Source organism: Procambarus clarkii, chromosome 16, assembly GCF_040958095.1.
Source record: "Procambarus clarkii isolate CNS0578487 chromosome 16, FALCON_Pclarkii_2.0, whole genome shotgun sequence".
NCBI lineage: Eukaryota > Metazoa > Arthropoda > Malacostraca > Decapoda > Cambaridae > Procambarus > Procambarus clarkii.
The window spans coordinates 12831145-12856446 of NC_091165.1; the positions used below are offsets into that span (position 1 = coordinate 12831145).

The window sequence follows — 25302 nt, forward strand, 5'->3', positions numbered from 1 at the left end:
TAACAGCAAGCCCTGTTCTGAGGGCTGTAAAAACCAGGCAGGGTCTAACGGGGCCCAAGGCCCCCAAGTCAGCCCCTCCCCAGCCCCGGGATTCTTCACGTCTGGACCCGGGACTGAGTCATCTCCCAAAGCACCGACTTAAAAAAAAAAAGCCCGGTGCTGCCGTAAAAGCCGGATGGAAGAGAGCCCACTGGTCAGACCCAGAGGCTTCGGCAGGGAGAGCAGACTCGAATGCCTCCATTGCCACACCGGAAGGGGCATCCCCCGAGACTGCCCGAGTCTCAAGATCATCTAAACCCTACTCCGACTCGGAATCCCTCAGACTTTTGCGTAGCAAGGAATCTAGTGCGTTGCAACAACCTAAACCTAACATGCAACACTTGCGCTGCCTTACCCAAATAACGTCATCACTAGACTGGGTAAACCGAGTCACCAGCAAGCAACAAAACTCGCAGGACTCCTGGTCTAAGGTGTCACCGACCCAACAGGCAACGTGACAGGCAAAAACAATGAGAGTCACCCTGAGACAAAGGGGGACAGAGCAGCCCTCAAACTCGCACAAAGCGAGGTGGGACTCGGGTCACATCCATCGAACCCACGCGTCCCCTTGGGGATTCCTAGGGTCCTGAGACAGACCTCACACTCAGGGAAGCAGGTTACTGCTAATTGGCACCCAATCTATTAAACGATACACCAAGAGCTGAACCCCTGGGACGTGTACACTCACGAGGACCTAGCAGGGGGTACCACTTGAAGAGAATGTAGTACCCAGACACCGCACTCGGGGGCAATAAAGGCAGGCTGCCCCCCACTAGGCAGAAAACAAAAAGAAAAAGAAAACCCTGCAAGAGGACAGTGTACCCAGGCGGAACAAAGCCGGCCGTTTTAAATGGTGAAAACAAGCTGCGCAGTACCCTGCACCCCGTACCAGTGCAAACTGCTCCTTACCCTACGGTAAACAAGGGAGACAAACACCCCAGCACACAAAGGGTGGCTGAAAACCGAGCAGTAAAAGGCCTAGCAAAGGCAGAACCCAAGGAACCTGAGGAAGGTGGCCCCAAGGCCCAAGAGCAGTACTTACAGGGCACCTAGGGAAGGGAGCCCTTGGCGCATGCAGCCCGAGTACTGAAGAATCACTCCTGGCTCACGCACCACCTAGAAGACAGACACCACACACAAGGCACAGTGCTGAAACAATCACTGGAGCCAGAGCACATGATTGCAGCCTATAGCATCAGCCTCAGAACTGAGAGGTGGATGGCCGGCACGGGGGTCTGGGGCTCCCCCTTCCCCCTCCCAGGGAGGGGGGGAGCTGCGCAGACGGCAGCACGGTGACATGTAATGTCATACTCGTTTGCTCGTTTCTATTTGGGGAGTTCTATCCACTTGTTCGGCTTTTTGTAGCAATTTTCACCAGAATTAGGATTTGTTTTGGGACGCTTACCTTTCTGGGTGCCTAACCCGGTCGATGGCAGATATGGAAAGTTTCCGACCACATGGGGGTTTCTAATGTCCATTGCTCCTCGTGCCTCTGTGAGGGGGGGGCCAGGTTCTGGCTCGTGGTCTCCGGTAGACCCACAGAACTCCATACACATGACTGATGCCAAAGTCCGACATTAGCATATCAGCCTTGATAGCTCCGGGAAGCCGTCGGGGCTCCCCCCCAGAAAAATTTATTTTGGGTGATTGCTACCAATTTTTTGGAGGCAACCGCTGGCGGGGGTCAAAATGGCCAAAATGGATGCCCATAACTCGCCAATCGCTGGTGATAGAGACATGATTTGTGACTAAAAATTTGCAGAATCCTGAAATTTCCATGTCTTTAGAGAAGTTTTTCTAGGTGAAAAAAAAGTTATTTGCAAAAAATCATTGTGGTGGGTATTCAAGGGGGTCAAAAAAGGGAAAAAGTACTATACTTCGTCATTTAATTACTTCTTTATTATTATTTTGGTTTATTTATGACAGTTGTAAATTGAAATTATATATAAAATTAAGTTTCCATTATAACCACAACAAAATGCTTTGCTTTGCAGGTTATGAGTGGTTATAAATATTTATGAATTGAGACTCAAAGAAATTCAATATCTGCAAAAGTTTTGCACAGTGCACATACTATTGACTATTGTATTTCCTAAGGTAACATAGTAGTACTCCTTTGTCGCATCTTCTTGCAGCAAGTCCCAGAGCTCCTAAGCTAGGTACCAGCCATCATAAGGTTCGTCCTGTGGGGCTTCCTTTGCAAGTGTATCATTTCAGTTTAGTATTGCATTGTGTTTCTTTTCTGTCTTTTTTTATATTAATTGTCTTTTTTTTTCACTGGTTGTTGCTTTGCCGGCTTCCTCTTGGGGCTTTTTGTAGTTTGGTCCCATGGCGCCTTCCAGATCTGTCGCTCGATATCTTTACAGGCGTGTCGGCTCTGGGTTGGGCTTTTGTGACCAGCACTCGCCAAGGTTCCCAAGGTCAGTAGTTGGGTCTGTTGCTTTGGGCACACAGTACAGTGCGAGAGTTCGTGGCTGTGTGGCAGGCGTTACGAAGGATTCAGCTCCCTCAAGGCTCTGTGATCCGGCTCCACCCCAAACACCACAATCGCTAGGGTCCCATGGACCTGATAGTTCACTGCCTGAACCATGTAGGAGGGATGGGGGTCTTTTCAGTCCTAGCCCCTGTGGTGCTGGACTCTGAGTGGCTTGTCTTCTCTATTCTTAGGAATAGCTCTGTGCATTCCATGAGTGGGATGTATCTAACATTCTCACAGATGGTCTATCTCGGTTCTGTCCCCAGCTCCACAGAATGGACTGTAGACAACATGTCCTTCCAGTGGCTCTGCGAGACTTTTAGTCACTCCACTGTGAATGTTTGCATTGGTGTGGAACTGACTCGTTCCATTTTACGTGGCACCAAAAAAAGACCAATGCGCCATGAGCAACTACCCCATTTTACGTTTTAAATTCTCCACAAAATATAAATAGGTTGGCAAGGAAATGTTACTCATTAAAAAAGTAGGTGAATAAAGTAATGATGGATGATAAATGGTAATTCGTCCATCAACAGAAAGTGATTTTTGGCATTTTTACCACTGCCAGTACACCCCACAATGATTTTTTTGCCATGTACTGTACTTTTTTTTGGACAAATAAAATGTTTCTCTTAGTACATATAGAAATATGGGGATTCTGCAAATTTTGAGCTATAAATCATGTTTCTAGCACCAGCTGTTGGTAAGTTATGGCCATCCTGACCATTTTAATCTTGCACCCCGACACACTTTCGGAGTGATTGCTAATCCAAAAATGGAGGCAATCGCTTAAACTCAATATTTACATTCTTACTTTGGCCTCTTTGTCAGGGGTTAAGAACTAAGTTTTTTTTAAATTTCAGGATTTTTTTTTAATCCACCCCCCCACACACACACACACACTCCTTATTCTCATTGCTCTCTTTAAAGTTCACCCTTACCTGGTCAAGCCAAGGGATGGCAAAATAATGACCATGAAAAGAAGGAAAATGAAAGTCTTCCTCATGATGGAGTGGTTCTCTGTAGAGCGTGTCCAGTGAGACATGAACTGGTCCGAATAAGACACAATAACCGGCATAAGTGCAGCCATGGTCCACAACAGCAGGGTAGGCAAGAACTCGGATAAAACTGGGCTCTGTTAAAGAAAGTTATTAAATATATTTAATCAATGTTTTGACTAGTATTTTAAGTATATACACACTATACAGTATATTATTTGATTTTGTTCCACATTATGTACAGGCGATCAACCTCTAGATGGTGCTCTCTAGCCAATTGCTACTGTTTTTATTTGTTACATTTACAATGCAGCATAAACAACTTAGTGGTCTGCAGCAATTTCTTCACTAATGTTTTACCTCTATGGTGAACAGTATTCACTTGCTCTGCATGGGTGATGTGTTGTGTGCTCACCATGCAAAACCCAAAGAAGCTGGCGGCTTGTTAAACATCCCCCCCCCCCCAATTTTTCCAACTGGATTTTGAACTGTAGTAATGTCTTGGCATTACAGCTTCAATAGGTAGGCAATGCCATGAGTGTAACCTTATGGGTGAAAAAGTCATAAGGTGCCCTGTTTTCTGTTCTACGTTGTGATTTGTCGAGCTTTAAGCTGTTGTTTCATTGTATCTGTTACAGGTGACCTTTTAAAGAAGTGGTCCGAGTTAATATTCTTCATTTTGTTCAGTATTTTAAAAGTTCCAAAGATCCACCTTCTCATGTCTGGTTTGAAGTGGTGTTAGTCCTATGGCCCTCAGCTTTTCCTAGTATAAGTGTCAACTTAATTCTAGAATGATTTTTTGTCACTACATTGTACTTTCTCCAAGGTAGATATCCCTTCTGAAGATGAAGTTGTTGCTACAGTATAGCTCTTTTTTCTGCTGCACCATCCATCTGGTTCTTACATTGCCTTCTCCTTCTTGGTAGGTATTTTTGAACAAGTTCAGTGATCACTGTTCTGAAATTTTCCCATGAAAATGTTCCATGTTCTAATGTATTAACTCTTCACCCCCAGGAAGTGTTTTGTAATTCCTGTCTCATTCTATGATAGTTTCCTTGAAGGTAGTCTAGAAAGTCATAATTCTGGATGTCTATAATTGTATTCCTTCTTAGAATATTGTGGCCACAAGAAGGGACAAGATTCTTCCCTATCTGAATTTGGTCGATCATACTTCTTTCTGATATTATTGCAAAATCTAGAACGTACAGTTTACTATCTGTTCTAGAGAGTTAACTGTACGAGAAATGAGTCTTGTACCAGGTCATGAAACTGTTCTCCCTCCACTTGTGATGTTAGGTTCACCAAATCAATTGTCTCATGATTAAAGTCCCCAATTATAAGAGCTTGGGCTTCAGCTGCTGCATTTATCACATTATGCAGATCAGTAATTTCCTCTGCTGTAGCGGTGTCTGACCTATAACATACTCCCACCCAGTTTGCTACCAATTTCCCCATGCTACCAAGAACCACTCGCTCGGTCGACCCATACGTGTATCAACATCGTTGCAAGTCGATGCAAAGGTCGTAAGTTGAGTTGAATTTCCAACAAAATTGAGATTATAACTCAAAAAATTCGTAAGTAGGAGAATTCGTAAGTTGAGGTTCGACTGCACTTACATTAATTCACATTACACCCTTATCACGCTCAGACATTAAAGATGTTGTCTTCGGCAGCGCTGCTAGTGTCTTTGACGTTGAGGCAGGTGTTGCAGGTGTTTGATGGTTTATGACAGATGATGAAACATCTGGCACCTTGCTAAACGATGCGCGCACCTGTGTCATGTACTCTACGCACAGCAAGGGCGGCACAATCTAGGTTTCCCAAGGCCAGGAGGTATTGCCATCAACCTCCAGCTGGCGTTTTGATGAACGTCCACCCCAAGGTCAAGTTAGAAACTACAGTTCCTCTCACTCTAGAGAACAAATCCTCATACAGTCCCCTATATAGTTGACAAATCACTTCTTTACCACCCAAGACGTTTTCATGATGTTAAGTACAAGTTACAGTCTCTCACTCGTTGAGCTGCTATGCCAACACGCCAACACACAGAGGCATGTACACGAACATACCACACACAGTTGATAGACGTGACCAAAGAGCTGAAGCCCAACCCTTGCGATCATAATTAGGTATGTACAGAGACGTTACCATCCCGTGGCTCTTGAGATGACTTCACTGAATCTATACTGTACACTTGTCTACCGTCATACACTAACCTCCACACAAAGAGAAGCGTGTACACGTATACATGAACACAGGCATTGCCGCCTAGTAACCTGTCAGTGCTGTGCGAGCCGACGTCACTCCTTCTTCGACCCTGATACGCAGAACCTGTATGGTTAAGACCAACTTCTTTGTCACTGGTTCTTAAGACAGTACAAGTTAGTATCTTCACTGCACACACTTGAGTCATCTGGATACACTGTCACTTATCCTGTGCACTGAATCTTTGACACTCAACTTAATCTGTTGGCACAGTGTACTCCATGTGAGGTTGGCTTCTCCTGCCTCGTTCCTAGAAGTCACCACAATGTCCAATGCTTGATTATCCAGACATCCGTACAGTAACCAGTGATTCGGTGCTGGTACTGGCATCTGTCCTGGTGATGATTTAACTGATGCTCAAGGGAAAAGGGTCGTCTTGATTAGCTGCACCAAGGACTATCTCCCTTCAGAAACACACAGTTCCAAATGCCCTCGTAGGCGCTAGCAACTTGCCAGTCTCTGTGGTGTAGTGGTAAGACACTCGCTTGGCGTTCCGCGAGCACTTTGTCATGGGTTCGTATTCTGGCCGGGGAGGATTTACTGGGCGCAAATCCTTATCTGTAGCCTCTGTTTAACTCAACAGTATAATGGGTACTTGGTTGTAACAACGATTCTTCGTGGGGGACGTATTCCAGGGATCTGCCCAAAACGCTACGCGTACTAGTGGCTGTACAAGAATGTAACAACTTGTATATATCTCAAAAAAAAAAAAAAAAAAAAGGGTCATCACTGTGATGGGTAGGATGATGTAAGGTGTTTGAGGTTTTAGCTTAACGGTCTTCACTGTGTTGACCCTACTTTACCACATAACACCAACTTCCCCCTCCTTGAGCCAGAGGTCCCTACCCCTAGTAGCAACCAACTACTCAATTGATTCCAGCTCAATGAGATGACATAGGTCAATATGGACAATATCACTGAATTCCTTAGACCACAGACACCTTACACACCAAACATGCCCCATCTCTGTTCATTCCTAAGGAAGTTATGCCATGCAAGCACCCTGAAACCTCATCTCATCAAAATGAGGACATAAGCTTGTGCTCTGAGATCCCCATCTCTTTCACATACTAAGTTTACTTCAGGCTTATCTACCCTCCTTATCTTGTAAATGTTTACATCCTCCTCTTCACCTAGGAGCTTTTCTAGCATTTCCACAAAAGCAAAATTGGGCCTTAAGTTTCAAATAAATTGAAGCCACTTTCCCAGACTCTGATATTGGATGAAAGCATCACATGTAGTTCTCTTAGTCTTTTATCTTATGCCGTTCTTAAAAGATATACAATAATCATTTGCTACATTTCTTGAACAATTTATATACAACGATCTAACTGAATTATTTCAAGTCATGCCCGAAACACTTTATGTATTAGTGGCCTTACTAAATATGCATACATTGTAATAATTATTAAACCACTATCATATTCATCTGTATATTTTTTCAATCAAAATTATTTTGCTATAGAAAATTAACTAAAAAATTCTTCTTTTGCAACAATTTCCTTTTTTCTAGTGGCACAGATGGAAAACTACATCTTTTACTTATTAAAATAGAATAAAAAATACAGTTACAAATATTAAATATTTGTCTTTTAGCCTCACTTTCTCCCAAGACGGTAACATAGCTGTAAGAAAGTTGCTGCATCCAAAGGATTAAATCACTAAAAGCCATTACAGTATATAAAAGCATTCGTAAGGCATTACTGAAAAATTCTTAATATTCCTTACCATACTGTGCAGTTTATCAGCAAGAAAAATATTGTTGAGACCATTGATGATAACAGCAGGTGTTGTAAGGAAAAACAGCACCACAAACAGCATAATATTAATTAAAATTGCTTTCAACCACCAATGACGATTTGTAACCGAGAGGTTTGCCCTGGAAAAAAATAATTGAACATTCAATGAGGTTTTGGTATTTCAAAAATCAACTTTCAAAATCAAATCAGTCTTCACACTAAATGAAATGTAAGGGCTATAATTTTTACATGAAATAATCCAGTTGACTGGATTATTTTTTTTATAATCCAATTAAACAATTAATTCAGTTGACTGGATTACAGTATTCTCCTGCTCGACTAGATGCACTCCTGACCTGTCCTTATGCTATATATAAATGTACAGAACTTGTAATCTCTAGTCGAAGTGTTTCCCAGATTGCTCCCACAAAGTTTATTAACAATTTTGCAACAGCTTTTGTAAATACACTCACTGTATTTAAATAAACTAAGGGAATTTATACAGTAATCATATTTTAATATAAAAATTCCTAAATGCTACATTATTTTTGTTACATAATTCAGGAATTTCATTCAAATTTTCATGAAATGGCAGAATTAGTGTGTTCTTTATTGTATATATATACTGTATATTTTTTTGCAATTTGATAAGATTTTTCAGTGAAGGACTTAAGGTATTTATAATTGATTTTATCATGTATTCAAGACTACACATCCCTGAAGATCTCAAAACCATTGAAAAAATTGTTTTATGATATCATGATGGGATGAGAAAAATGTATGTATAAACCAATATTTGTTTTTCTATAATGTATACAGAAATCTTGAAATTATATTCCAATTTATATACTGAATTAACATCTAAAAATCATAAAGAATTATTTTGTTCAATTTCCATTATTAACATAATAGCAGGAGTGCTAGATTATTTTAGTTTAATAAAAATGTCCAGATTTGTATTTTTGGTCATAAACAGAACATCACCACCACATAAGAATCATGTGGCATAATTGTAAATGTGTGTGTGTTACACTACCAGTAATTTCTGTCATAGCACTTGTTACATAACGTCTTACCAGTAGATATCTTCAGGGGCTGGTGCAACTCTAATGATCCAATTGTGTGGTTTTAGTTCAACCGAAACTGAAGAAGCCGGCATAACTCTTAAACAATCACACTTAGTTTTATGATCACGCATAACCTTCTTGGCATTTTCAATATTGTCAAAAGTTATAAATGCGACACCTGTAGGTCTCTGCAACGCCTTAATTTTCTCATTTTCAACATGGTTAGCCAGACGTGCTTCTTCTTCAGCATAGTACTCAATAGCATCCACCTAAGTAATAAATACATAGTTAATATTCTGAATTATAACTCTTATGTTAAAAACAAACCTACATATGGTACAAAACATAAATTGAACAGTGTGAACATTGCTTTAAAGACAACAGAATATCTGTTGTGGTTCTACTCTGGTACAAGAGGAAGTTACATTTTAGCCTGAAAACATTGAACTGAACAATATTACAGTGGGATGACCTGTCACATGCAGTTGTATGTAATAACACACCTGTAAGGTTTGGGACAACATTTATTTATTTTTGTTGAACTAAAGGTGATTGGGTGGAATGCTAAGGGCTCAACACCTCTCCTGGAATGCAATGTTTCTAAACAAGGACAGAGGACAGTTCCTCCACAGACAGGGCATGTGAAAATTCAGACTTTTGAACCAGTATATGATCACAGTATATTTATCAAATAAAAAAGAATCAAGTGTACCATTAGGGATGGTCCTCCTTAACAGCGAAAGACAAACCATGATGGGTGTGCCATGGATACCGACTCTAAAGCATTGTCTTCTACAAAATGTCTATCTTACAACAAAACTTTACCCCAGAGGAGGATGCAAAATAGGCCCCTATGCCACATGAGGATATTTCCACAAAGGCAACAACAGCATTGACATTGTAGTCATTCTCATCAATCTGCAACTGGTCAATGTTCTTACAAATCACTGAACCTCAAGTGGGGTGCTCACTGTTTCAGTACAGTACTAGTGACACATCTACCCCGAGTAAGTGCAGCAATGAAGGATCATTTCAAAGCAGCCATTTTGTCAACTTCAACTGTTAGAAATCCATTCAGTATTGTCAGGTACTGACAGGAGGATGAGTCAGGTGCTTGCTATGGAAAAATTCCACCAGTTGACAAACATTCCCACATTGCACATTTATATCTAGTGTGGATACTTTCATGCTTCCTAGATGCCACCCGGATCCATGGTATAAAGGGACAAATGTCAATGAGCCATGTAAAGTAGTTCATTCTCTCTCCCTCAATTGGATATCACTCCACAGAAACTTACACTGTACCAGATTCAGTGTTATGACTTCCCAATGTTGAGGTGCTTTGCATGCCATCAGTCTGAGTAAAGTTGCTTCACATGCCAAAACAAAATCCACTTCATGAATTGCAGCAGCTGTGGCCATGATTCTCAGGAATGTAAATTCACTTTTGACTGCTCTTTCTGCCATGGATAACACCAAGTACCTCCTAAAGCATGTCTTGTCTATCATGATTTACATTTTACTATCATGAGTCTCATGAAACTCGATATTTACATTCCTAAGATTTATGAGAATAATGGCCAGAGCTGCTGCAGTTCATGAAATGGATATTTTTTTGGTATGAGCCACAAATATTTGAGCAAGAAATTAAATCAACAGGGGCTATGAAATTGGACATACTCACAAGGCTTCGAACCTGAATCCTAGAGTGAATGCGTCCTGTGCCACAGCACATACTGAGCAGGCCAAGGGCCATGCTCACACCACATCTAACATGGCGACAACACACAGACTATCTCCAGGCATCTTGTTTCCACTATGTAGATACCCTGTATTATGAAGTGCTTCTTAGGTGTGGTGTGAAAAGCATCAAGTCACAGCTGGCACACTAAGACCTTCATATGGAGCAAGATTCACTATGTGAACAAAGCTTATGTACCTTCAGTCCTTGCATATGTACAAAGTACAAAGCATATGTACCTTCAGTAAATGTCTGCCTTCCACATGGAACATCGTAACTAGTACTGTGTTCACCGATATTTGAACCTTGAACGTAGTCTTTATCACAGTTAGGAGCTAGTATGACCCTATCATTACATAATAATTGCAGTTACTGTACAGTATTTATTTCTTCATTATTTAGTGATAGTGTTGACACAAGCTGCACAGTGGTGCTGTGAGCTGCTGCAGCATGGGTAGCATGGTTGTCCATTCAATAATGAGGCTCTCACACCCAGGAAGAATACCCACAATTTTGTTAAAGATAGCATCCATTTACTGGAGACCTGAGGAAGCATATGTGAGCCCCATGTATGCATGGGACTTTTAAACCTTACTCGGTACTCAAAACCATCCTTGTATGACTCGCACAGTGTGGTCAGATATGGTTCGATCACCCATGGTGATCAAAGACTTGCACAGGAGAAGGGTTAAATAAAAACTGTAAAGCATTATAAGGCACACACTTGGTCATGCTATAAAAAAAATTTACTTACAATATGATCATAGCACAAAATATGAAACTTACTGTTGGACAACCAAATATGTCACAGCAGCCACAGATGACTCCTCCTCTATACGGCCGCATATCAAGCCGCCGGTTTGTCTCCTTTAGGTAAGCCTCACAGTACATCCTTGCATTAAGGGCTACCTCCCTAAAGTAAAAAGTTTAAGTTAAATTCCTAAGGATAATACTCATAACTGCTACATGGTAAGACACCAAGTCCAATGAAAAAAGCCTGTACAAAGTGTTAGGTAGTAGTAGGATTCTGAGAAAAACTACTCTTACAACATATACAATAGAATCAACCTGAACTACTGTACAATATATGCTTAGCTCCTTACCCGAGTCTTGTTACCTTAATACACTAGAACACTAGACATTAGAACATTATTCATGTGCCATGGCCTCTTAATTTTTATTTATAGCATAACATAAGAAGGAAAACAAAAAACCAGCGTTGAATGTAATGAAACGCCATTTTCTGGGTGAGACCCGGAGGCTCCCTGGAGCTTTACCGGCTGATATGCTAATGTCAGACTTTGGCATCAGTCATGTGTATGGAGTTCTAAGGGCCTACCGGGGACCACGGCCAGAACCTGGCCCCCTCAGAGAGGCAAGGGGAGCAATGGCCTATAGAAACCCCCGTGTGGTAGGAAGCATTCTATGTCTGCCATCGACCGGGTCAAGCATCCAGAAAGGTAAGCATTCCAAAACAAACCCCTATTCTGGTAAAAATTGCTACCTAAAGTCGAACTAGTGGATAGAACTCTTCAACAGAAAACAAGGAAACTAGTATGACGTCATACGTCACCGCGCCGCTGTCTGCGCAGCTCCCCCCTCCCTGGGAGGGGGAAGGGGGAGCCCCAGACCTCCCACGCCGGCTATCCACCCATCAGTTCTGAGGCTGGATGTCAAAACACGCGAAAAACTGCCGACCGGAGGGGAGGGTGGGTTGCCGGGGAGCCCCCAGGTCTCACCCAGAAAATGGCGTTTCATTACATTCAACTCTGGTTTTCTGGGAGGGAGCCCCGTCGGCTCCCCGGAGCTAACTACCCACAGAGGAAGGTCAAAGGGACAGAACCGGGAGGCGGACACCACGCACCCCCCACGGAAGCGAGACAACCAGCAGCAAACGCCAACCCAAGATGCCACAGCCCCAAAAAGTCCCGGGAACAACATGAGAACAACGAGCAGCAAGGCCCTCGCACGAACACCAAAAATCCATGCCCGAATGACCGCAAGGCCACATCGCCCAGACGGCAGCGAGAGCAGTGAAGCCACGAAACGCCACAGGCATGAGGGAAGAACATAGGCAGCTTAGCCACAAGAACACGGCTGACCACCCGGGACATCATCACCCGCGAACCGGGAAGAACAGAACCGGATCAACGCAAAACGCGCTCCGGACCCAAACGCCGGGGCACATAACCGATGCCTATAGCATCAGCCGAAGAACTGATGGGTGGATAGCCGGCGTAGGAGGTCTGGGGCTCTCCCTTCCCCCTCCCGGGGAGGGGGGGGGGAGCTGAGCAGACAGCGGCGCGGTGACGTATGACGTCATACTAGTTTCCTTGTTTTCTGTCGAGTTCTATCCACTAGTTCGGCTTTAGGTAGCAATTTTTACCAGAATAGGGGTTTGTTTTGGAATGCTTACCTTTCTGGATGCTTGACCCGGTCGATGGTAGACATAGAATGCTTCCTACCACACGGGGGTTTCTATAGGCCATTGCTTCCCTTGCCTCTCTGAGGGGGGCCAGGTTCTGGTCGTGGTCCCCGGTAGGCCCTAGAACTCCATACACATGACTGATGCCAAAGTCTGACATTAGCATATCAGCCAGTAAAGCTCCGGGGAGCCGATGGGGCTCACCCCCAGAAAATCTGAATTTACCACCTGATGAACCTGAAAAACAGTGGTCATCCAGAGAGCTGGAGAAAGACAGAATCAAGGATAAACTGAGGATGCAGAGTCATTCTTCAGAATTATAAACAGTTGAGATACCATCCAGTTCAATAAAGTACTGTAGAGAGAACTTAAAATATGAAGTACCACTAGGAGCCAGTGACCACTGCATTATCATGTTTGATTATATTGTAGAACTGAAAGAGCTGGAAACAGGACAAGGCGCAAGAGAGAGACAAGAGAGAATACAGAGGAAGGGACTACACGAGGGTTTGGGATTATCTGCAAGAGGTTCAATGAGAGACTGAAAAGGAATTAAAGTCTGTAAATGAGATGATGGAACTCATAACACAGAGATGCAAAGAAGCAATGGTATAGTTTAAACCTCTCAGAAGGGAAGTGGACGAAAAGAGAATGGCAAACCTATGGTTCAGCAGTGTAAGGAGGAAAAGGAGAGGACGGGAAAGGAATAGAAAACATATAGACACATGAATACAGAGAAAAACAGGGAGGCACTAAAGATCAGGAGAGTAGACATGAATCAGGAGAGCCAGTACATGTACACTTGCACACTGATACTCATTTCTCTCACATCACAGTGCACACAGCTCTGCAGGTTCTAGACTGGCCATCACCGATACTTCAGATTCTTTTCATTTTGTTAGGCTGTAAGTAAGCCTAACTTCTGTCCAAGGAGATTTGCTTTTTTCTACATTTCCATTAGCTCTCAATCTTTAATGTAACGTTGAACACTATAGTTATTGAATAACACAAGATCCCTGCAGCTTTCTTCAGTAACCATGGTGATACCTGTTCTATTCTTAATATTCTTGTTACATCCAGTTCCTCCAAGTGTCTTTTTACCTCCTCTACTTTAACTTTAATTCTGTCTAGTGTTCTTTCTGGTTGTTTGTTGTCACCCCTACTTGAACATTAATCTGGTTCTGGTTTAAGAACCTCCTGGAACCTCTTCTTGAGTCCTTTACACACACTTCTTTATCATTCTCCAAGGGTGTTCCTCCCTGTCTCACACAGCAGCAAAGCAACAGTTTGAGAATGACATCATGGCAAAAGCAAAGTGCTAACCTAAGCTCTTGCACAGCCATATACGGAAGAAAACAATAGTATGAGACCATGTGATTAGACTGCAGGGACAGGGAGGAACAATAACCCCCAAAGAAGGCAATGGATCCCCTACAGAAAACCCTGGCTCAACCGTCTCTTCTGATGACAAGGATGGGGCAACCCCTGGAGGCCCTGCCACCCCGACCCATAAAGCCAAAAACTCTGAAGACCGCAAATGCTTTGGAGCTTGAACCAGTGACTGGGCACACCATATCAGAACAGCCCGAGACCAAAGAGGAATGATGAGTAGTAGTAAACCAAGAACACATTCTAAAAATCAAATGCTCCACCTCTTCAACAAGAATAGCAGGAATCCAGGGCACCCTAGTCAGACTAAAAAAAAAAAAAAAATTAGGATGCTCTATCCTGTTCAGCAGCTGCCACCAGAAATGCCACATTCCATGAACGAGGATGGTGGTGGTTGTCGGGAGGACGGTGATGGTTGTCGGGAGGATGGTGGTGGTTGTGCATGATGACTGATTTGAAGAGTTTAAGCATAAACTGTATAATGACAGGATAAGGAAAGACAGAAAAAAGGAGGGTTTTTGACCTGGTATGCAAATATGTAATGAAGTAGGGATTGAATGTGTAAAATGCATATACTGTATGATAAAGGATAGAGCAGTGGCAGCAGTTTGTAATGAGTAAATGCATCTGTAGTGTATGTACCAATCTACAAGAAAAACTGTACACCTGGTCTTACAAAGCAGTGCAAAGACAATTCTATAACCAATATGTTCCAACGATGTGTCAATATTTCATTCAAAATGATCTGCAACCAGAAATCTTAGCCAAATATCCCCAGTTTGCTAACTGTAGGTAGTAACTAAGTGATTGTAACCTATCCACCGCTGCCCACTGGATGGGGGGCGGTGTGCAGGACAAACATTTCAATTGTGACACTAGCTCTCCACATATGTCAGTTGCTTAATTTAAAAACTGTACTTGAGGTCGATCTCGAACCCACTGTTGACGTGACAACTTATACTGAATTTTGTAACTAGCTCATCAAGATTGTAACTTGCTTAGCTAAATGAATTGTGGGGTTCAGTCCCTGAACCCATTATGTGCCTCTGTAAACCTTTCCACTACTGCCCACAAGATGGGTATGGGGTGTATAATAAATGGACTAAACAAAGCAGTGCATTTCTGCTGTGGATGACAAATGGGTGTGGTGGTGCTTTTTTATTCATAATGCTGTACAGATAGTGTAAATGATAATAAATGGACAGGTACCATTTTATAATATATATGACCTTATCCCATTTTAATAATGATGATGCTACAATGTAAATTCAAAAAATTATGATTGGTTGTACAGTATTATAGCTGTTATTACCTTTCTTTATCATAAGCAATGAGAGATCTGATGTTGTAAGCAAATTGGACATCTTGAACCTCAACTTCAGGATAAGCCTCTCTGAAAATACAAAACTTGTTAAATATCACAGTTCTTTCTTTTTATAAAAATGCTTCTTCCATACTAGAAAATGGCAAAGATTAGAAATATAAATTCAAAATACAAAGTATATTGTATAATAATATAGCACAGTAAAAATAGCTGCCCCTATAAAGATGTGGTCCATATTATTGAAATGTTTGAAAAATACTGAAGAAATAAATGAATGAAATGATTTTATGTATGGCTTTTTGGATTACAAAATGAAACACTACTGTAAATAATTTGCTACCCTTACAAAGACACTACACACAGCTTCAACTTACTGAAAGTGCTTTAAAATTGTGTCTTTGTGACATGCTCTTCGTGGTACACGTGTTATCATAAGAGTGCGAGAAACGCTGGTCGTGACTTCACGGAGCTCAAGCTTCTTGGAGAATCGTCGCGTGAAAAAGATTCCAAGAGGTAAGAAGAGGAATGCCAGGGTAACATGTACCCACATGAGTCGAGATCTGAGGGTATAAAGTATGTCCGGTAAAACACACAGCAGATTTGAAATAATATTAGGTGATATGCAGGAAATGCCTTTAAATTACAGTATGGCACATCAAAACTTTGGAATGATTAACACACATTTACAAAACATAAAATAGAAGCTTAAATGAAGTTACATGTAAAATTTAGTGATAAAATTAGAACATTAAGTGGATTGAAATAGTCCTTTGTGAGTTTTGCTAGCTTGCTGGGGACAACAGGTTCCTACACCTTCTCTCTATCCATGAGGTCAAACATCTTTACAAACCTTCTTGAGCCTTCCATGGGATGGAACCACCCAGTAAAATGCTAAAGGTCATAAACACTGAACCTCCCACTGAGAAATGTTTGGAAATATAATAATATCCCAATCACCATAGAAAATTCTAACATTGCCAAAAATGATACACTCCCCAACTACCACCAGGTGAAAGCTTAGCAGCATAGAGCCCCAGTGAAGTAAACATCCCACTTTTGAGCCCAACTACTAATAGGGGAAAAGGAAGACACAATGTGGGATTGAAGAGCTACTGAGCTGCCAACCAGAAAGGGGTGTTTCATTACACTCGGTGTTCTATTTCTAGGAGTAAATCGAGTAGTTTCCCTGTGCTTATTCACCACACCCTGATTAGAAAAAGGAAAACAAACAGTATTGAACATAATGAAATGTCTCTTTTGAATGAGCCCCAGTGGCTCGCTGAAGTGGTCTCGCTGAGATGACTCCCAACTACTAGGTCAAATCAACTGCCGAGTTTTGTTTAACCTACCGGGAACCAGTGTCAGAACTGGCCCCCCCTCCTCTTACAGAGGCATAGTGAATGGGTGGGTGACACTGCCACCATACTGGGAAAGCATGCAAAAAAGTCAGCAAACTATTATAGATCAAAGCCTCAAAACTGCCAAATGAACTTTCCCCCAAACAATGTAAACAAATGATTCTCTAAAATCTCTTGAAACTAGCGAGAGCTTGTTAGTATTAACTTCCTGCCAATGTGGTGGGGCAGGGGCAGCAGAGCTCCAGGTCTCCCCCAGCCCTCCAAACCAGTTCTGGGGCAGATGTTTCGGGCAGATCTGCCCGAAACGCTTTGCGTAATAGTGGCTTTAGGCATTGTATGTACTGTACTAGCTCTATCTATGAATCCATCAACTTTTGTATTTCACCTTGTATTTATGTATTTTACCTGAATAAATATTTGTATTTGTATGTGAAGACACCCCCCACTGATGAACCTGGAAGAAAGGGAGGGAACCAGGGAGTCATGGGGACTCATCCAGAAAGGTGTTTAATTACACTGCTGTTTTTCTGGGGGAGCCCCTTGGGGCTTCTTAAAGCTAACTACCCACATAGAAGGATAACCAGGGACCCACCAGAGGACAGACTGCTGACAATCAAGATGAAGAAGAGACAGTTGGTCAAGAAAGAGGACCCAAGACAACAAAAGCATGACAAAGTCCGGAGTACATTAGCTAAATACCAGGTCTTTATCAGAGCACAAAAACCTCCTATGCTCCCAAATCAGCGCAGGACATGTTACAGAAGACTGCTTTAAGAGCAGCATTTTTATGAACATTATAAGCACAAGGGTAGACTACAGCTTGGCTAGACCTTATGACACTGCAGATGACCTGAGAAACATGAGCCTTGAAACGGAGAACCAAGGAAACAGGATCAACCCACAAAATGTCCACCAAAGCAGAATCAGTGACATGAGGGTAGTGGCAAAGCACAGCCACCAGGCGCAGCACATGATGTACCCCTGGTCGGACCAACCAAGCACTATTAATCAAAGGACCCCTCTGGAAGCCTGCTGGTTCATTCTTTGCCAGAAAAGGAGACAGCTGCAGACAAAAAACAAACCAGGGCCAAAAGAACAAAAACTACTTGAACATTAACAGTTATGCACAATACAAATTAAAATTAACTGATTTCCTACATGAAAAGGATAGTTTACTTACTGAGGGTTGAGGTTTGCCAAAGTGGTGTGACCAAATTCTTTCTTGCCACCCTCTAATGTTCCTTGGAAGTTGATGGGCAAGACAATGACAATGCTGATAACACACACTATCATCATGTATACAATAATGTGTCTTTGAAAGGAGAGATAACTGACAGCATCTCTCTCACTCTTCGCTAGAATTTGTTCATCTCTGTAGAAGAAATATAATGGTATTAATTTTAATTACACGTAACTGGATAGACATATATTAAGTATCTAATTTTACTGATCACTTATCCATAGCCCAGGCACCTTACTACTTCTTTGGAGCTCTAAGGAAGGAGTAGGTGATCAGCGAGATGGGCTGCAATCAGTGAGGCACTGTGTGACTTGAGACGAAGATGGGGGTGATCAGGGAGGGGAAGGCGGGGATGATCAGGAAGGGAAAGATGGGGGTGATCAGGGATGATCAGGGAGGGGAAGATGGGGGGTGATCAGGGAGTGGAAGCCAGGAGATGATCAGGGAGGGGAAGACGGGGGGTGATCAAGGAGGGGAAGCCGGGAGATGATCAGGGAGGGAAAGACGGGGGATGATTAGGGAGGGAAAGACGGGGGTGATCAGGGAGGGGAAGGTGAGGCCAGGGAGGGGAAGGTGAGGCAAGTGTGAAGGGCTATGGGTTTTCAACAGCTAAACCTTTAACTAGTGTGAGGTGCACGTGTGGCTCACTGTGCACCGGGTACATAAATGGCCGTGCACTCGGACTGGATTTGGTAACCCGTACCCGAAACATCCCGTGTTTAGGCTCGTTGGAGAGCCTATGTCATCAGCGAGGTGGCCAGCAGCTGTCACCGAGCCTTTCCCATAGCAACCCAGACACCTTGGGGATGCCATTTTGAGTGCCAAGCAACTGGACTGTGATTAGCCATGGGGTACAGGCCTGAGGTTATCTTGAGATGATTTCGGGGCTTTGCATCCCTGCGGCCCGGTCCTTGACCAGGCCTCCTTTTTGTTACACACTCCTCTGGAAGCAGCCCGTAGCAGCTGTCTAACTCCCAGGTACCTATTTACTGCTAGGTAACAGGGGCATCAGGGTGAAAAAAACTCTGCCCATTTGTTTCCGCCTCCACCAGGGATTGAACCTGGAATCTTAGAACTACGAATCTGAAGCACTGTCCACTCAGCTGTCAGGCCCCTTCCCTGTTAGGCCCCTCAGGTGCGCGCGTCTCTGATTGGCTAGTTTGAGAAGGACCGGTGAAACTGGCATCTTGATAATTGGGCATCAAGACGCCATTCTGCACCTAGCTATCACCTGTGGCAGATGTAATCTTTGCTTAGTCGGCCAGCTAAGTAAAGGCATCGTTGGCGGTAGCCTCTAGTATACTTTACATCTGCACGATAACGACATGGGTCTGCAGGGAACATTGCAGAAGCTGGGAATCTGGGAATTATTTGTGTATCAACTGGAAGTGAGAAGTGGGTAAGCCATACGAGCAGGGAGCAACAGACTGTTGTAAGTTCCCATCTCCATCCAGCAATCAGACTTCATTTGATCTGCTAGTGACACTCAGCAGTAGAGAGATCTGGGAATATCTTGCCAGTGTTCATGGCAGTTTTCCCATAGATATTTGTGGAAATTTTGGTCCCAGGGAGGCACAGAGACGCTCACAGTATTTGCCGCCATTTTGTACGAGCACCAAGCTTTGCCCTGAGGAAGATGCGAAGCCATCCTAGTGAGGGGTGTACGAACTGAGCCGAGCCGTGTGGGGCTCCACACGGGCTACTCTAGCCATCGCCGTTCTAAGAGACTACAGTGCTGCAGCAGTGTGTGTGTGCATGGTAGGATGTTTGAATGGGCCGAACGGATCAATGCGGGCGGATCACCGGTCAGGTGTTCCGCCCGCATTGTCTCTAGAGCACCTGCTAGGTGATGGGAAGTGCTGAGCACGTGAGATTTCACCCCTATTTAACGTCTAGTCAGTCAAGGAGAGGACTTGAACTGTTGTAATTACCTAAGTGTAATTACCTAAGTGTAGTTACAGGATGAGAGCTACGCTCGTGGTGTCCCATCTTCCCAGCACTCTTTGTCATATAACGCTTTGAAACTACTGACGGTCTTGGCCTCCACCACCTTCTCACTTAACTTGTTCCAACCGTCTACCACTCTATTTGCGAAGGTGAATTTTCTTATATTTCTTCGGCATCTGTGTTTAGCTAGTTTAAATCTATGACCTCTTGTTCTTGAAGCGCCAGGTCTCAGGAAATCTTCCCTGTCGATTTTATCAATTACTGTTACTATTTTGTATGTAGTGATCATATCACCTCTTTTTCTTCTGTCTTCTAGTTTTGGCATGTTTAATGCTTCTAACCTCTCCTCGTAGCTCTTACCCTTCAGTTCTGGGAGCCACTTAGTAGCATGTCTTTGCACCTTTTCCAGTTTGTTGATGTGCTTCTTAAGATATGGGCACCACACAACAGCTGCATATTCTAGCTTTAGCCTAACAAAAGTCATGAACAATTTCTTTAGTATATCGCCTTCCATGTATTTAAATGCAATTCTGAAGTTAGAAAGCATAGCATAGGCTCCTTGCACAATATTCTTTATGTGGTCCTCAGGTGATAGTTTTCTATTTAGAACCACCCCTAGATCTCTTTCTTTATCAGAATTCTTTAAAGATTTCTCACATAATATATAGGTTGTGTGGGGTCTATGTTCTCCTATTCCACATTCCATAACATGACATTTATTAACATTAAATTCCATTTGCAAAGTGGTGCTCCATCTACTTATTTTGTCCACGTCTTCTTGAAGGGCATGACAATCATCTAAATTTCTTATCCTTTCTATTTTCTTAGCATCATCAGCAAACATGTTCATATAATTCTGTATACCAACTGGTAGATCATTTATGTACACAATAAACATCACTGGTGCAAGAACTGAACCCTGTGGTACTCCACTTGTGACATTTCTCCATTCTGATACATTGCCTCTGATTACTGCCCTCATTTTTCTATCAGTCAGAAAATTTTTCATCCATGATAGAAGCTTACCTGTCACCCCTCCAATATTTTCCAGTTTCCAGAACAACCTCTTATGTGGAACTCTGTCGAAAGCCTTTTTTAGGTCCAGATAGATGCAGTCAACCCAACCATCTCTTTCCTGTAATATCTCTGTGGCTCGATCAAAGAAACTGATTAAATTCGATACACAGGATCTTCCAGATCGAAAACCATACTGTCTGTCTGATATTATATCATTTCTCTCTAGGTGTTCTACCCATTTAGTTTTGATTAGTTTTTCCAATACTTTCACTATTACACTTATCAATGATACAGGTCTATAATTGAGGGGGTCTTCCCTGCTGCCACTTTTGTAGATTGGAACTAATGTTAGCCTGTTTCCACACGTCTGCTACGATTCCTGTACACAGGGATACCTGAAAGATCAGGTGAAGTGGAATGCTGAGCTCAGATGCACATTCTCTCAGAACCCATGGTGAAACGCCATCTGGGCCAGCTGCTTTGTTCTTGCCGAGCTCCTTGAGCATTTTTTCCACTTCGTCTCTAGACACCTCTATGTGCTCTATGTTGTTCTCTGGAATTCTTATTGTATCTGGTTCCCTAAAGATTTCATTTTGTACAAACACACTTTGGAACTTTTCGTTTAGTGTTTCACACATTTCCTTTTCATCTTCCGTGAATCTATTTCCCATTTTCAACCTCTGAATATTATCCTTTACCTGCAATTTGTTGTTTATGAATTTATAGAATAGACCTGGTTCTGTTTTACATTTGTCTGCAATCCCTTTTTCAAAATTTCTTTCTGCCTCTCTCCTCACTGCCGTGTAGTTGTTTCTCGCATCTTTGTATCGCAGGTATGTTTGGGGGTTCGGCCTCTTCCTGTATTGATTCCATTTTTGTGTCTTTTGGTCTCTAGCCCTCTCGCAATTTCTATTGAACCAATCCTGTTTCCTAGTTCTGCATCTCTGTTTTGGTATAAATTTTTTTGTGCCTTTATCATATATATCACAAAACTTGACATACATCTCATTCACTTCCTTGCCTAGCATCAAGTCTGTCCAATTATACTCACTAAAAAAATTTCTAAGGTCACCATAATGTCCTCTCCTGAAGTCTGGTTTTTCAACTGCTTCAACCTCCTTATTTTCTTCCAGCTTATAACGCATTGCATACTTTATTCCCAAAAAGACATGGTCACTTTTACCCAAGGGAGGAAGGTACTGAATGTCAAATATCTCTTCCTCCTTCCTGGTAAATATCAAATCTAGCATGGAGGGAACGTCCCCTTCCCTCAATCCCTTGTGTGCAGACGTGTGTGTGTGTGTGTGTGTGTGTGGACACACGGGAAACATACAGAGTGTATTAGAACTAGGACCGTAAGAGCCGTCCTAGAGAATTTTATACTCCATACTAGTAGGATTTCATGTGATTACATTTCTAGGTGAATTGTGTATGTCATGCCCCATGTCCATTTGTGTAGTCTTTTGCAGGAGAGGAGATCCGGTTCCGGTCATCATTTTATGGTAGTGTGACTTATGTAACACCAGAGATTTCCTGGCATTTGATATTGTACTGTTACCAGTGTGTGGTTTTTATACAAGTGATGTGTTTTCCAAGGCTGCGATAAATGTAATTATATGTACAGTACATGTGGCTGACCTGTTTAACGTAATCTGGTGGATTTGGGGTGAAGCGTGAGTAACGTCACTATCGGGAGTGACAGCTGACAACTCTGTAGGGTAACGTAAATTTATGGGAGTAATTATCGATCCGTGGGATCGCTAATCGCTAATAAGTCCAGTATTCAGTGAACATTGATTGGGAGGGCCATTACCGTAACGTAACCAAGAGAACACCCATTGCTTATAGAGGAATTGTTCATAAGACAATTTGAGTTAACATAAGATACTTTTGGGTTAATTATTTTCCAAGGAACAGCTGTTTTGGTCGGTCAAGGGATTTGGGGGCAAGCAGCCACTTCGGGGGAAGTCAGACAGTTTTGCAGGAATTCTGGGAGGGCTGAAGCCTTGCATTTAAGTACTGTTTGTTGCAAATTATCTGTCAGTTGGACAGGTAATTAAGGTACTAACTCCAATCCAAAGTCAACTCCAATCAGGGTTTGATTGACTCGCATGAAGACTACATTATTGCATTAATGTAACGTTGGTTATTACTATCTGTCAGTTGGACAAGTAATTTGATTGACTCTTGGGAGAGTAAAGTCATTGTTAAGTAACATAGACGTGATTAGTTATCGGTCCGTGGGACAGTGATCCAGTCACCTGAATTCATTGGGGGGTATGTAGGACCCCAGAGGGAATTCATTTCGTTGACGTCATAATTGTTGAGCTAGTGTGAAAGGTAACGTAATTGTCTGTAATTAATTATTGATCTTTGAGATAGTAATTAATTGCTTGAGGTAGTCAAGGGTGATTGCCGTCCTCTTAGCACTTTGGACATGGAAACTGTAGTAAACTATCGAATGGGCGATAGTAACCAATAACGTAACTCGTGCTGGGATTAATCAGCTGTTTGTAGTACAGGAATTAATGGGGATAACTCACTGAACACTCGACGGGTAAAGTGTTTGTGTAATTCCGAGTAAAAGTTGTACAGTTTGACTTGTCTGAGGGAGACAAGATTAAGGTAATGTAAGTGTTACTTTTAATATTAACGTAATCAATTAGTCATTGATTGTTGATCTTCCGAGGGACGAAGTGTTAATGTAAGAATTTAATTAAGGAGGGTTGCTGGAGTTGCCAGTAACCCTATTAGTCATTGTAATGTCATTGATAGGCTACTAGTTTGATTGCATTGTAACTGCTACTGCAGGGGAAGGCTGCAAAGAGTGTAAAGTAACTGCTCTAAGAGCGGGGAAGGTGAGGCAAGGCCAGTGAGGGGAAGGTGAGACAAGGGCAGGGAGGGGAAGGTGAGACAAGGCCAGGGAGGGGAAGGTGAGGCAAGGCCAGGGAGGGGAAGGTGAGGCAAGGCCAGGGAGGGGAAGGTGAGGCAAGGCCAGGGAGGGGAAGGTGAGGCAAGGCCAGGGAGGGGAAGGTGAGGCAAGGCCAGGGAGGGGAAGGTGAGGCAAGGCCAGGGAGGGGAAGGTGAGACAAGGCCAGGGAGGGGAAGGTGAGACAAGGCCAGGGAGGGGGAGGTGAGACAAGGCCAGGGAGGGGGAGGTGAGACAAGGCCAGGGAGGGGGAGGTGAGACAAGGCCAGGGAGGGGGAGGTGAGACAAGGCCAGGGAGGGGGAGGTGAGACAAGGCCAGGGAGGGGAAGGTGAGGCAAGGCCAGGGAGGGGAAGGTGAGGCAAGGCCAGGGAGGGGAAGGTGAGGCAAGGCCAGGGAGAGGAAGGTGAGGCAAGGCCAGGGAGGGGAAGGTGAGGCAAGGCCAGGGAGGGGAAGGTGAGGCAAGGCCAGGGAGGGGAAGGTGAGGCAAGGCCAGGGAGGGGAAGGTGAGGCAAGGCCAGGGAGGGGGAGGTGAGACAAGGCCAGGGAGGGGGAGGTGAGACAAGGCCAGGGAGGGGGAGGTGAGGCAAGGCCAGGGAGGGGAAGGTGAGGCAAGGCCAGGGAGGGGAAGGTGAGGCAAGGCCAGGGAGGGGAAGGTGAGGCAAGGCCAGGGAGGGGGAGGTGAGACAAGGCCAGGGAGGGGAAGGTGAGACAAGGCCAGGGAGAGGAAGGTGAGACAAGGCCAGGGAGAGGAAGGTGAGACAAGGCCAGGGAGGGGAAGGTGAGACAAGGCTAGGGAGGAGGAGGTGAGACAAGGCCAGGGAGGGGGAGGTGAGACAAGGCCAGGGAGGGGAAGGTGAGACAAGGCCAGGGAGGGGAAGGTGAGACAAGGCCAGGGAGGGGAAGGTGAGACAAGGCCAGGGAGAGGAGGGTGAGACAAGGCCAGGGAGAGGAGGGTGAGGCAAGGCCAGGGAGGGAAAAATGAGGCAAGGCTAGAGAGGGACCTTGAACATCATTGTGTTACCATCTTTCATTATTTATGTAACTAGGAAAGGAAGTGTGTAACCTAGTTCTACTTTTGCAGTAACTGCCCAGTATGTTCAACTTCAATCAACGTCTTCCTAAAATTATATAGGTTGAAATGGTGGGGTGTAATGATTATGACAGTGTCAACTTAAAACCATTTCAAAGTGCTGGGAAGCATGTTGGAAAATAGCCCTGTTCAGTCATTCCAAGAATAAATTAGATTTGATAAAACATAATTTACAAGTCAAAACTACTTTTATTTTCATGTTTTTCTACATCAATGTCTGCCCCTTGGACTTCCTTTACCTTTGTCTCACTCTGTG

At 43.3% G+C, this 25302-nt stretch overlaps 1 protein-coding gene across 11 annotated transcripts in view; it reads right to left on the reverse strand.

The window, feature by feature from the left end:
• Nucleotides 1-25302, reverse strand: part of Tmem63 (transmembrane protein 63) — an 84601-nt gene that overhangs the window by 35061 nt on the left and 24238 nt on the right. For all 11 annotated transcript variants that reach the window (XR_006773107.2, XM_045745521.2, XM_069325278.1 and 8 more), the window contains 7 exons: nucleotides 18003-18194; nucleotides 15839-16024; nucleotides 15453-15533; nucleotides 11113-11239; nucleotides 8595-8854; nucleotides 7508-7658; nucleotides 3457-3650 (listed from right to left, as the gene is read on the reverse strand). Coding sequence is in view for 10 of the 11 variants with exons in the window: in XM_045745521.2 (XP_045601477.1) it covers nucleotides 3457-3650; nucleotides 7508-7658; nucleotides 8595-8854; nucleotides 11113-11239; nucleotides 15453-15533; nucleotides 15839-16024; nucleotides 18003-18194 (1191 nt within the window). In the remaining variant the exon portion in view is untranslated. The remainder of the gene's footprint in view (nucleotides 1-3456; nucleotides 3651-7507; nucleotides 7659-8594; nucleotides 8855-11112; nucleotides 11240-15452; nucleotides 15534-15838; nucleotides 16025-18002; nucleotides 18195-25302) is intronic.